This window comes from Pelophylax lessonae, assembly GCF_965119305.1.
Source record: "Pelophylax lessonae genome assembly, chromosome: 4".
NCBI lineage: Eukaryota > Metazoa > Chordata > Amphibia > Anura > Ranidae > Pelophylax > Pelophylax lessonae.
The window spans coordinates 606,167,749-606,180,891 of record NC_138771.1 but is presented as its reverse complement, the minus strand read 5'-3'; the positions used below and the strand labels follow the sequence as shown (position 1 = coordinate 606,180,891).

The window sequence follows — 13,143 nt, the reverse complement described above, 5'->3', positions numbered from 1 at the left end:
CCTATTACCCCTGTAATATCTTATTACAGTAACCCAGCTCCTGAGTGTCCTATTACCCCTGTAATATCTTATTACAGTAACCCGGCTCCTGAGTGTCCTATTACCCCTGTAATATCTTATTACAGTAACCCAGCTCCTGAGTGTCCTATTACCCTTGTAATATCTTATTACAGTAACCCAGCTCCTGAGTGTCCTATTACCCCTGTAATATCTTATTACAGTAACCCAGCTCCTGAGTATCCTATTACCCCTGTAATATCTTATTACAGTAACCCAGCTCCTGAGTGTCTTATTACCCCTGTAATATCTTATTACAGTAACCCGGCTCCTGAGTGTCTTATTACCCCTGTAATATCTTATTACAGTAACCCAGCTCCTGAGTGTCTTATTACCCCTGTAATATCTTATTACAGTAACCCAGCTCCTGAGTGTCCTATTACCCCTGTAATATCTTATTACATTTACCCAGCTTCTGAGTGTCCCATTACCCCTGATTACCTTTTTAATGATTTTTATTTTTCTCTTTTTTCAGGTTTCGGAGTTGTGCCACGTAGCTGGGTGCCATGACCGTCACATATACAGCACGGGTGGCCAATGCACGATTTGGCGGGTTCTATAAGCTCCTGTTACTATGGAGAGGAAGCATTTACAAGCTATTGTACAAAGAGTTTCTGGCCTTTTTTCTCATGTATCTGGCGCTCAGTATTACATACAGGTAAATTGGGTTCAGTCCTTTGTAGGGGGCAGTTACAGCATTAGTTAGAATAACCGAAACTGAACTACTTGCATATTGCATATCATTGTACTCATTGGGGAATTTAAGAGGTTGTAAACTTGGAAAACTTCAGAGCGCATGTGCCAGTGATGTCATTGGCTGCCTGTAATGTAAATATCTCCTAAACGGTGCAAGCTTAGATCTTTTCAATACCTATAGGTAAATGTCTGCAGAGGAAGTATACTTCCTCTTTAAAGAAAAATTTATATAGGTTATATGTTATATATATATATGTGTGTATGTGTGTGTACGTGACTCATTACCTTGCATGACTAAGACATGTACTGCCTTTGGCTGTTTGTGCCCCATACACACATAAGACCATTTAAAGTTAATGCAGACAATAAAAATTGAGTCTGTGATGAAGCAATACATAAGCAGATGTTGAGAGATCCAGAGAGGAATGGCAGCTACAGTTATATGCAAATCCTACATTTTCATATGAATTGGAGCCCGGCCTTGTCCTCTGAGCTTACCTATTGTTATGTGAATGTGGCCTACAGCCTTTTCATCAGGAGGGAGGCATAAGAGGTGGGGGAGGAACGCAGGACTTGGCATGACAATTCCAGGACAAGGAAATTTGCATAGAACTACAGTTGTCTGTATCTACAGATCTACTGATCATTTGGAATCTCACAGCCTAAAGTGATACTAAAGCCTTGTTTTCGTTTTTAAATAATTAACATGTTATACTTACCTGCTCTGTGTAATGGTTTTGCACAGAGCAGCCAGAATCCTCCTCTTCTCGGGTCTCATGCCAGTGCTCCTGGTTCCTCCCTCCTGGCAGGTGCCCCAAAACAAGTAGCTTTCTCTGGGGGCACACAAGCAGGCATGCTCCTGACCTGCGGGTCTGTGTGTCCATTCACACACACAGCTGCAGTTCAGCCCCACCCCATTTGTCTCCTGATTGGGTAACTTGCTGTGATTGGCTCCCGCTGCTGCCAAAAGCCAGTCAGGAGTGCGAGCCCCCAGAGAGGCAAGGCTCTCCTGTACATTGCTGGATCGAGAGGGGGCCCCGGTAAGTATTTGTGGTGGGGGGCTGTATGAGTGTTAAAAACCTTGTGCCTTTAGAACCACTTTAAAGCATATATAAACCTAAAAACAAAAATTTAATATATTACAGCTCACCAGTTCTTGGATAAGGTCGTTGTGTTTTTTCACTTGGTGATCCTGCCAGTAACAAAACTCTTGTCCTAGGTCAGGGGTTTCTAATTTTTTTAACCAAAGGGCCAGCTTATTGTCCTTCAGACCTTAGCGAGGGGCTGGTTTCTTTGTGAGTGGAAAATACCCCAGTGTCAATGGGAGGCAAACATTGCAGTGCCTGTGGTCATTAGGGGGAGGAATATTGGCCCATCATTGGTATGAGAGGGAGGAAAAATATATCATTGGTGTCTTCATTGGAAGGAATAGTGCCAAATTGTTTTTTAGTGGGAGGAAAAGTGCCCCATTGTTGGTGCCAGTGGAAGGAATACTACCTCACGGTTTGTGTCAATGTAAAAAAAAAAAAATGTGCACAATCGTTTGTCAGTGGGAGGCATTATGCCCCATCGATGGTGTCATTGGAAGGAATAATGCTCCATTGTTGGTGTCAGTGGGAGGAATTATGCCCTATCAATGGTGCCATTGGAAGGAATAATGCTCCATTGTTGGTGGTTTCAGTGGGAGGAATTATGCCCCATCGATGGTGTCATTGGAAGGAATAATGCTCCATTGTTGGTGTCAGTGGGGGGAATTATGCCCTATCAATGGTGTCATTGGAAGGAATAATGCTCCATTGTTGGTGGTTTCAGTGGGAGGAATTATGCCCCATCGATGGTGTCATTGGAAGGAATAATGCTCCATTGTTGGTGGTTTCAGTGGGAGGAATTATGCCCCATCGATGGTGTCATTGGAAGGAATAATGCTCCATTGTTGGTGGTTTCAGTAGGAGGAATTATGCCCCATCGATGGTGTCATTGGAAGGAATAATGCTCCATTGTTGGTGGTTTCAGTAGGAGGAATTATGCCCCATCGATGGTGTCATTGGAAGGAATAATGCTCCATTGTTTGTGTCAGTGGGAGGAATTATGCCCTATCAATGGTGTCATTGAAAGGAATAATGCTCCATTGTTGGTGGTGTCAGTGGGAGGAATTATGCCCCATCGATGGTGTCATTGGAAGGAATAATGCCCCATTGTTGGTGTCAGTGGGAGGAATAGTGCCTCACAGCAGTGGGAGGAATAGTCTCCCAACGGCCGCATCTGGCCCGCAGGTCACAGTTGGGAGACCACTATCTTTTGGAATATAGTGGATATAAAGTTGATATAAAAAGTCTACATACCCCTGTTAAAATGTCAGGTTTCTGTGATATAAAAAAAAAGAGAAAGAGATGAATCATTTCAGAACTTTTCCCACCTTTTTAATGTGACCTATAAACTGTACAACTCAGTTGAACAACAAACTGAAATCATTAAGGTGGGGTGTAAAAAAAAAAAAAAAAAAAAAACCTAAAATAATATGGTTGCAGAAGTGGCACACCCTTTAAAAGAACCTTTTGCTTTTTTGATGACTTTTGATTTTATTACAGCACTCAGTTTTTTGGGGTATGAGTCTATCAGTATGGCACATCTTGACTTGGCAATATTTGCCCGTTCTTCTTTGCAAAAACAACTCCAAATCTGTCAGATTGTGAGGGCATCTCCTGTGCACAGCTCTCTTCAGATCACCCCACAGATTTTCAGTCGAATTCAGGTCTGGACTCTGGCTGGGCCATTCCAAAACTTTAATCTTCTTCTGGTGAAGCCATTTTTTTGTTGATTTGGATGTATGTTTTGGGTCGTTGTCATGCTGAAAGATGAAGCTCCTCTTCATGTTCGGCTTTCTAGCAGAAGCCTGAAGGTTTTGTGCCAATATTGACTGGTATTTGGAACTGTTCATAATTCCCTCTACCTTGACTAAGGCCCCTGTTTCAGCTGAAGAAAAAACAGCCCCAAAAGCATGATGCTGCCACCACCATGCTTCACTGTGTGTATGGTGTTCTTTTGGTGATGTGCAGTGTTGTTTTTGCACCAAGCATATCTTTTGGAATTATGGTCAAAAAGTTCAACCTTGGTTTCATCAGACCAGAATGCATTTTCCCACATGATTTTGGGAGACTTCAGATGTGTTTTTGCAAAATTACCCGGGCTTGGATGTTTTTCTTCGTAATAAAAGGCTTCCGTCTTGCCAATCCACCCCATAGCCCAGACATATGAAGAATATGGGAGATTGTTGTCACATGTACCACACAGCCAGTGCTTGCCAGATATTCCTGCAGCTCCTTTAATGTTGCTGTAGGCCTCTTAGCAGCCTCCCTGACCAGTTTTCTTCTTGTCTTTTAATCAATTTTGAAGGAACGTCCAGTTCTTGTTATGTCACTGTTGTGCCATATTTTCTTGACCTGATGGCTGTCTTCACTGTGTTCCATGGTATATCTAATGCCTTGGAAATTATTTAGTACCCTTCTCCTGACTGATACCTTTTAACAAGGAGATCCCGCTGATGCTTTGGAAGCTCTCTGCAGACCATGGCTTTTGCTGGAGGATGCAACTAAGAAAATGTCAGGAAAGACCTACTAGAACAGCTGAACTTTATTTGAGGTTAATCGGAGGCAGTTTAAATGATGGCAGGTGTGTACTGACTCCTATTTAACATGAGTTTGAATGTGATTGCTTAAGGCTCCTTTCACACAGTGTGTCCGTCAAACGGACTCCGCTTTTCTCAGCGGGGGATCGAGCCGCCGATCCCCCGCTGAGCAGGAGGATGATAGCTGTGTCTCCGTGCTGTGTGCGGAGACAAAGCTGTCAGTTCCCCATGCATCTCTATGGGGGAAATCGGATGGGAACGGACCGTCAGTCCATTCTCATCCGATCCGCTGGACGGATGGAAAATAGGGTTTCCATCCGTCCAGATTTGACGGATCGGATCGGGTGTCAGCGGACATGTCTCCGCTGACATCCGATCCACCATAGAGATGCATGGGGGGACCGTTCAGATCCGCCAAAAAAACGGACAGGCGGATCTGAACGGTCCGCCTGTGTGAAAGGGGCCTTATTGTGAATACAGCTACATCCCCAGTTACAAAAGGGTGTGCACACTTATGCAACCACATTATTTAATTTTTTTATTTTCACCCCCTCCCCCCAAAAGATTTCATTTTTTTTTTTTTTTTTTTTTTTTTTTCATTTGAGTTGTACAGTTTATAGGTCACATTAAAAGTGAAATGTATTTTTTTTTACATCACAGAAACCTGAAATTTTAAGTGTGTAGACATGTTATACCCACTGTGCATATACAGTAAAATTGGATGTATATTAAAAAAAGTTTTTATATCTGTGCATTCATGTCTATCCATTCAATCTTGTATTGTTGAGAAGCTGGGGATGTAGGAATTCAATACACGTGCCAAGACGATTGTTGGTCCCTTAGCCCACCATGATTTAATTCTCTTCCCTTACACAGGTTCCTACTCAATGAGGATCAGAAACGCAGCTTTGAAAAAGTGTCACTTTACTGCAACAACTACGCCAATCTCATCCCTGTCTCCTTTGTGCTGGGTAAGAGACTTTTTCTGCAAATTCCTACATTTCCCGTGACCCCACCCGTATTACCGCCAAATTTTGTGCTAAAATAGCAGTCAACTAAATCTCAGCTTTCATATTCAGGCCTGTAGTTGAAAAACGGGAAAGGAGGGGGGCGTCATTGAGGCCTGAGTATCTATACCGCACAATTCGTCCTCATTGCAGCCCAGTAATATCGCCCACAATGTTGCTGAGCTGGTCTCTTGGAAACTGGTGGTTGGGCGCGCACAGCATTTATAGTTATTATTGAGCAGGGGCCATCTGCATTAGAACAACCATTGATGTTGTATGGCTCGGTCACCTGCATCCTAGCAACCAGTGACTGTGCGGCCCCGCTGTCAGAGTTCTAGCAACCAATGATTCACGCCCATCATGCAGCATCATTAGTTGCTTCAGGTGTTCCAATTAACCTATGCATGCTCCTTCTTCCAGTTGATTTGGCTAGGAGAATTCTGCTTCATAAATACCTTGATATCCGCTGGTCATAGTTAAATTCCTATGTTCCGAAAGCTTTATGAATTTGCCTCTATATTAAAAACCAAAAATAAAAACGTAATATACTGCAGCTCGATAGTCCTTGATGTGGTGGTTGCATTTGTTTTTTTAATGCTTTTATTTATTTATTTTTTCAGACAGAGGTGGAGTTCTTGTCTAACTGACATGTTTAGGCTACTCTTACCTGCTTTGCTGAAAAAGACTGTTTACAGGGCTCAGTAGTTCAAAATTCACAGCTGAAAGAGTCAGAGGAGTGACTAGCAGCCCCCATCCGTCACACGTTTCAATTAGAAAAGGAGAGAGACTGACTGAAAGCAAACAGTTTCTGTTTTTTCTCTTTAGCAAACCGTAATGCCTAATACAAGGTGTTGTGTGCACACATAAAGATTTATATATAATATATACACTGCTCAGATAAATTAAAGGAACACTTTGAAAATGCATCAGATCTCAATGGGGAAAAGTTTTATGCTGGATATCTATACTGATATGGACTGGGTAATGTGTTAGGAATGAAACGATGCCACATCGTTTGATGGATATGGAAATTATCACCCTACAGAGGGCTGAATTCAAAGACACCCCGAAAATCAAAGTGCAAGAATTATGCAGCAGGCTAGTCCATTTTCCTGAAATTTCATTGCAGCAACTCAGAATGGTACTCAGTAGTTTGTAGACCCCCCCCCACGTGCTTGAAAGCATGGATGGTGTCCTGGGGTTTTTCCTCCCAGATCTGGACCAGGGCATCACTGAGCTCCTAAACAGACTGAGGTGCAACCTGGCGCATCAGAAGGACTGAAACCTAATGTCCCAGAGGTGTTCTATTGGATTTAGGTCAGGCGAGCGTGGGGGCTCACCTGGTATCAATTTCTTCATTGTCCAGGAACTGGCTGCATGCTCTCGCCACATGAGGCCGGGCATTGTCGTACACCAGGAGGAACCCAGGACCCACTGTACCAGCATAGGGTTTGTCAATGGGTCCAAGGATTTCTTTCCGATTCCTGATCACAGTCAGGGTGCCATTGTCTAGCCTGTAGAGTTCTGTGCGCCCCTCCATGGATATGCCTCCCCAGACCATCACTGACCCACCACCAAACCGGTCCTGCTGAACGATGTTACAGGCAGCATAACATTCTCCACGGCTTCTACAGGCACTTTCATGTCTGTCACATGTGCTCAGGGTGAACCTGCTTCTCGCCTGTAAAAAGCACAGGGCACCAGTGGCGGACCTGACAATTCTGGTGTTAAATGGCAAATGCCAATCAAGCTCCACAGTGCTGGGCAGTGGGCACAGGGCCCACTAGAGGACATCCGGCCCTCAGGCCACTCTCATGAAATCTGTTTCTGATTGTTTGGTCAGAGACATTCACACCAGTGGCCCGCTGGAGGGCTGGAGGTCATTTTGTAGGGCTCTGGCAGTGCTCATCCTGTTCCTCTTTGCACAAAGGAGCAGATACCGGTCCTGCTGATGGGTTAAGGACCTTCTATGGCCCTGTCCAGCTCTCCTAGAGTAACTGCATGTCTCCTGGAATCTCCTCCATGCTCTTGAGACTGTGCTGGGAGACACGGCAAACCTTCTGGCAATGGTACATATTGATGTGCCATCCTGGAGGAGTTGGACTGCCTGTGCAACCTCTATAGGGTCCAGGTATCTCCTCATGCTACCAGTAGTGACACTGACCCTAGCCAAATATAAAAGAATTGGAAAACCATCAGAAAAAATGAGTAGGGGGAAAAAAAAAAAAGTTAATTGGTCTCCACCTGTAAAACCATTCCTGTTTTGGGGGTTGTCTCGTTGTTGCCCATCTAGTGCACCTGTAAATTTCATTAACACCAAAGCAGCTGAAACTGATTAACAATCGCCTCCGCTAGTTAACTGAGCGATCAATATCCTAGGAGTTTATTTGACTTGATGCTATACTCTGATTAAAAAGTGTTCCTTTTAATGTGTGTATAAATATATAGTGCATTTTTTTAATTTTTTTATTACATGTCAATTTTGACATGTTGCAGCTTGATCCAACAGTTGTTTAAATTATTTATTTATTTTCACATTAATCTACACTCAGTAACTCAGTACCCAATAATGAAAAAGTGAAAGCAGAATTTTAGAAATGTCTGAATTTATTAAAAAGAAAAAACTGAACTTTCACAGGAACTTAAGTATTCAGATCCTTTTATTCTGTACTTTTGTTGAAGCACCTTTGTCAGCAAATACAGCAGTGAGTCTTTTTGGGTATGATGCAATAAGCTTTGCACACCTGTATTGAGGGATTTTCTGCTATTCTTCTTTGCAAATCCTCCCAAGGTTAGTCAGGTTGGGTGGGGACCGTCGTTGGAAAGCCATTTTCAGGTCTCTCTAGAGAAGTTCAATAGAGTTTTTAAGTCTGGGCTCTGGCTGTGCGACTCTAGGATATTCAGAGTTGTCCCTAGGCCACTCCTGTGTTGTCTTGGCTGTGTGCTTCGGATCGTTGTCATGTTGGAAGGTGAACCTTCTTTCATTTAGGCTACCTCTGTACTTTGCTCCATTCGGCATTAGCTCAACCCTGACCATTCTTCTAGTCCATGCCGCCGAAATGCACCCCCACAGCATAATGCTGCCACCACCATGCTTCACTTATGAGATGGTATTGGGCAGGTGATGAGTGGTGCCTGGTTTCCTCCAGACATAATGATTTAGAATAGAGGCCAAACTGTTTAATCTTGATTTCATCAGACCAGGAATTCTTGTTCCTCGGAGTTTGCAAAAAAGCACCTGAAGGACCCTCAAAGTGGGCTTTCATGTGTTAAGCACTGTTTAGCCACTCTGCCATAAAGCCCAGATCAATGAAGGGCTGCAGTGATGGTTGTCCTTTTTTGGAACTGTGTCCCATCTCCACACAGGATCTCTGGAGCTCATTCAAAGTGACCATTGGGTTCTTGGTTACCTTGGTCACCTCTGATTGCTCAGTTTGGCTGGGTGAGCAGCTCTTAGAAAAGTCCTGGTTGTGCCAACTTCCATTTGAGAATTATGGAGGACTCTGTGCTCTTGGGAGCCTTCAGTACAGCAGAATTTTTTGTAGCCAACCCCAGATCTGTGCCTTGCAATAATCCTGTTTCTGAGCTCTGCAGGCAGTTCCTTTGACCTCATGCCTTTTGCTCACCAGTACAGTATGCATTGTCAGCTGTGAGGCTTTTTATAGTGAGGTGTGTGCCTTTCCAAATCCTATCCAATCCATTTAAATTTACCACAGGTAGAGTCCAATCAAAGTATAGAAATATCATCCTAAAAAAAAAAAAAACACGAATTTGAAAAATCAAAGAATATCCCTCTAATACTGTTTCAAAAAAGTGTTGAATGCCCATTTTTTGCCATTGTGCTTTTTTTATTTATTTAACTAGACTTTTTTTTTTTTCTAGTGAACACTCTTTTATCACACTCATTAGGCCTTATCTTCATCCCCTGACCCTCTTGTTCTTGTGTTCTGCAGGTTTCTATGTCACCCTGGTTGTGAACAGGTGGTGGAACCAGTACCTGTGCATGCCAATGCCAGATCGCGTCATGTGTGCCATCAATGCTACAGTACACGGTTCGGACGAGCGGGGGAGAATGTACCGGAGGACGCTCATGCGTTATTGCAGCCTGTCTGGATTACTCATTTTGCGATCTGTCAGCACGGCAGCCTTTAAGAGGTTCCCAACTATAGACCATGTTGTCGAGGCCGGTGAGCTCCTGTTAATGTTTCAAGTATGTTTGCTTTGTGACAAAGCCTAGAGATCCATAGGTAATGGGTAGCTATGTGATATAGGCCTTTTGCATGAACAGAAGTCTGCATGGTTGATATACAGTATATACAAAGACTGATATTGGAAAACAAGGGCCATAACAATTGTGTTGTGCCTATCTGCATTGCTGGTGGAGTCTACAAAAGTTCCTGTGCAAGTATTGTTTATAGGTATAGACACCTACCTCCAATGTCGCAGGGCTTGGTAATATGTCTCTCAAGAACTGTATGCATGGAGGAGAGGGGCTGGGGTTTAGGTACCCATTATCACCATACCCAAGGTTTTTGGCACTGTGGGGTACGAGTTTACTAAGTATGCATATGATGCGCTGCTTGCTATCTAACTACGCCCTTTAAACTGTAAATTAACAATACAACCTGAAAGAAACGGGAGTTATATAAGCTGCCATTGATGACTTTTTAATGTTATTCTGTAAACTAGTGACTCGCTGCCCAGGAACAGGCATGCAGCCATTGTGTAAGAAAAGTAAGGACTACACAGGATTGGAATGTGTGGTTCTTTTTTTTTTTTTTTTACTTAATAAGGAAAAACTTGCACCCCACTTCCTCCTCAGGGGGACTGGTTTGGTATAGTTGACATATGTAGCACGATTTTAGGCTAATACTATATTTTCTTCTAAGGTGGGGCTATTTTTTTTGTGGTGAACTTGAGATAACCAATATGGAGTCAGTCTGTCCTGTTCACCACAGGGCTACTATTCATAGTGCCATCGCACTCTTCCCTGGGAGAAGCTTCGAGTAATGCCTCGTAAACACGCAATGATTGTTGGCCGTGAATTTTCGGCCAACATCCGATCGGCCGATTGTCGACTTGTTAGTATGATGATTCCGACAACCGACTGCGACTTTTCGGCCGAACAAAATCTGGTGTGCATGCTATAAAATTTTTGTTGGCCGTCACCACAACGGCCGATTTTTCATCAGTCACTACAGATTTCTGCAGACAAAAATCAGATGAGCAAGACTGGGCATGCTCAGAGAAGAAAAAAACACACGGAAAGTTAACCAGCACATGACATCACTTCTGAAGTTGGTTGTTGTTGGCAGAAAAAATTTGTGTGCAGTCTAGAGCACATTTCAACCAACACAACAACACTGGACAAAAAACGGCCGATCGGTCGGCCGATAATCGTTGCGTGTGTACGAGGCTTAAGGGTATGCTACAATAGCCACCAGCTGCTTAACTGCTATAAACATTAAAAAAAATGTTGCCATTATACGTATATAGTCCAGATATTTATTACAGCAATCACATCATAGTGCAAAGTTTCAGGAGTCCCACCCCATTAGTAGAAATGTGATCATTACCTGCTTGATAAGGGAGTCCCGCATGGCCCCTAAAAGTTACACTTGCACTATTTGTGATGTGTTTGCTTTAACAAATATCTGGCTATATGATATGGATCAATGGTGCACTGGTAACATCTCATAAAATTTAGAATATCATCAAAAAGTTAATTTATTTCAGTAATTAAATAAAAAAAAAAAAAAGTGAAACTCCTATATTTTATATAGATGCGTTCCACACAGAGTAATACATTTCAAGCTTTTCTTTCTTTTAATTATGATGATTATGGCTTACAGCTACTGAAAACCCAAAATTCAGTATCTCAGAAAATTAGAATATTACATAAGACCAATAATAATAAAAAAAAAAAAAGATTTTTAATACAGAAATGTTTCACTTACTGAAAAGTAAGGAAATTCTAGAGCACTTCATGCTTCCCTCTGCTGACCAGCTTTATGGAGACGCTGATTTCATTTTCCAGCAGGACTTGGCACCTGCCCACACTGCCAAAAGTACCAATACCTGGTTTAATGATCATGGTATCACTGTGCTTGATTGGCCAGCAAACTTGTCTGACCTAAACCCCATAAGGAAGCTGTGGGGTATTGTCAAGAAGAACATGAGACCCCAAACCCAGCAATGCAGATGGGCTGAAGGCCACTATCAAAGCAACCTGGGCTTCCATACCACCTCAGCAGTGCCACAGGCTGATCGCCTCCATGCCACGCCGCATTGATGCAAGAATTCATGCAAAAGGAGCCCCGACCAAGTATTGAGTGCATACTATATTGTACATGGACCTACTTTTCAGGAAGCCAACATTTCTGTATTAAAAAATTATTTTTCTCTTTCTTTCATTGATGGACACAGTTCCTGGTCTTCATGACCATTGGGTTATACTGCCCCCTACAGGAGTAGGACACTAGGCAGAAAAATAAATAATCTGGCTACATCTATGGGCAGTCCCAGGGGGTATACTCCCGCTCTCTGCTATGGTTACTTAGTTTTTTTTCCTGCCTAGTCACAAATAAGGACCTAATTCCTTGCTGCGATCTCTGGTCCTGGCAATTTTTTCTTTTATTATAGAAATCTTTCTCCTGTTTTTTTTTTTTTTTTTTCCTGTGAGATCTGCAGTTAACTGCCGGACTTGGCGACAGGCTGAATAATCTAGATCCAGTGGTCACCCCAGTCTGGCCAGCGAGTGCATGCAGACCTCAGCTCCACGCTAAGTTGGCCGCATCATAGCCCCACCGGACGAGGCTTGCCTGCGAGTTAAACGCCTCGCAAGGTCGCATACGACCCGGTCTCAGTCTGAATTGCAGCATTCTTCCTGGCCGACAGCCCTCTGTTTCGATGGAGAGGAGGTTTGGTCTGAAGCGGTGCCCGCCTGGTTCCTGGTATGGTAAGTAGCTGTCCCCCCTCTTGGGGTGGACATGGGCCTCTCCTTGGGATGGTCAGACCCCCGGGTTCCCCTCCTTCCCATCAGGCACCCCTCTCTTTATCTGACCCCCCCCTCCACTTTTGCTGGGGCTGTGTGGGTGGTCTGGTCCACCTCCCTGGGGTGGGGGCAGGGCGCTATGCTGGCGATGGGGGCCTGGGGGGTTGTACCTGGTAGGGGCTCCTGCCAGGGTCCCTTGTCCTGCCTGAGCCTGTCCTTGATCCTTGGGATCCCTCCTGGTGCAGCCATTTTGCTGTAGCCTGCGTGTTTCTATGCACTGCAACAGTAGAGCCCTAGCAAAAAGTGCCCTCTGCCTTCCCTTGTCTTATCTGTCTCTTTTGATCCTGAATCTGATTTCGGCCGCCGCGGACATGGGTCACCCTGCTGGGTCTTTGACCACGTGCCCGGAGTCCTCAGATAGTGAGGATGATTCCTCCACATCTGCAACTGTGCGCGAAAAGGCGCCGGTGGAAGCACTGATTGTATCTGTGCGTGAGACTTTGAAGATGCAGGACGCAGCTGCGACGGAGGCGCAGGTTCCCTTTTTGCACTCGCAAGCCATCCAGAGCGGCAAAGGTGTTTCCTCCCCCCCCCCCCCTATTTTTACAGAATTGTCGCTAAAGAGTGGGGACGACTAAAGCATCCCCTTGAGGTCCCCCCCTAAGCGATTTATTAGGCTTTACCCCTATGATGAGTTCCACTGGTGGTGGACACTCCGGTTTACGGATTGAACAAGGCAACCATGATTCCGGTTGAAGGCAGAG

At 44.0% G+C, this 13,143-nt stretch overlaps 1 protein-coding gene across 1 annotated transcript in view; it reads left to right on the top strand.

Moving 5' to 3' along the window:
* Nucleotides 1-563: 563 nt before the first annotated feature.
* Nucleotides 564-13,143, top strand: part of BEST2 (bestrophin 2) — a gene marked incomplete at its 5' end in the record, with an annotated part of 30,858 nt that continues 18,278 nt past the window's right edge. The window contains 3 exons of the mRNA XM_082254295.1: nucleotides 564-715; nucleotides 5,255-5,349; nucleotides 9,339-9,572. Coding sequence (XP_082110421.1) covers nucleotides 564-715; nucleotides 5,255-5,349; nucleotides 9,339-9,572 — 481 coding nt within the window. The remainder of the gene's footprint in view (nucleotides 716-5,254; nucleotides 5,350-9,338; nucleotides 9,573-13,143) is intronic.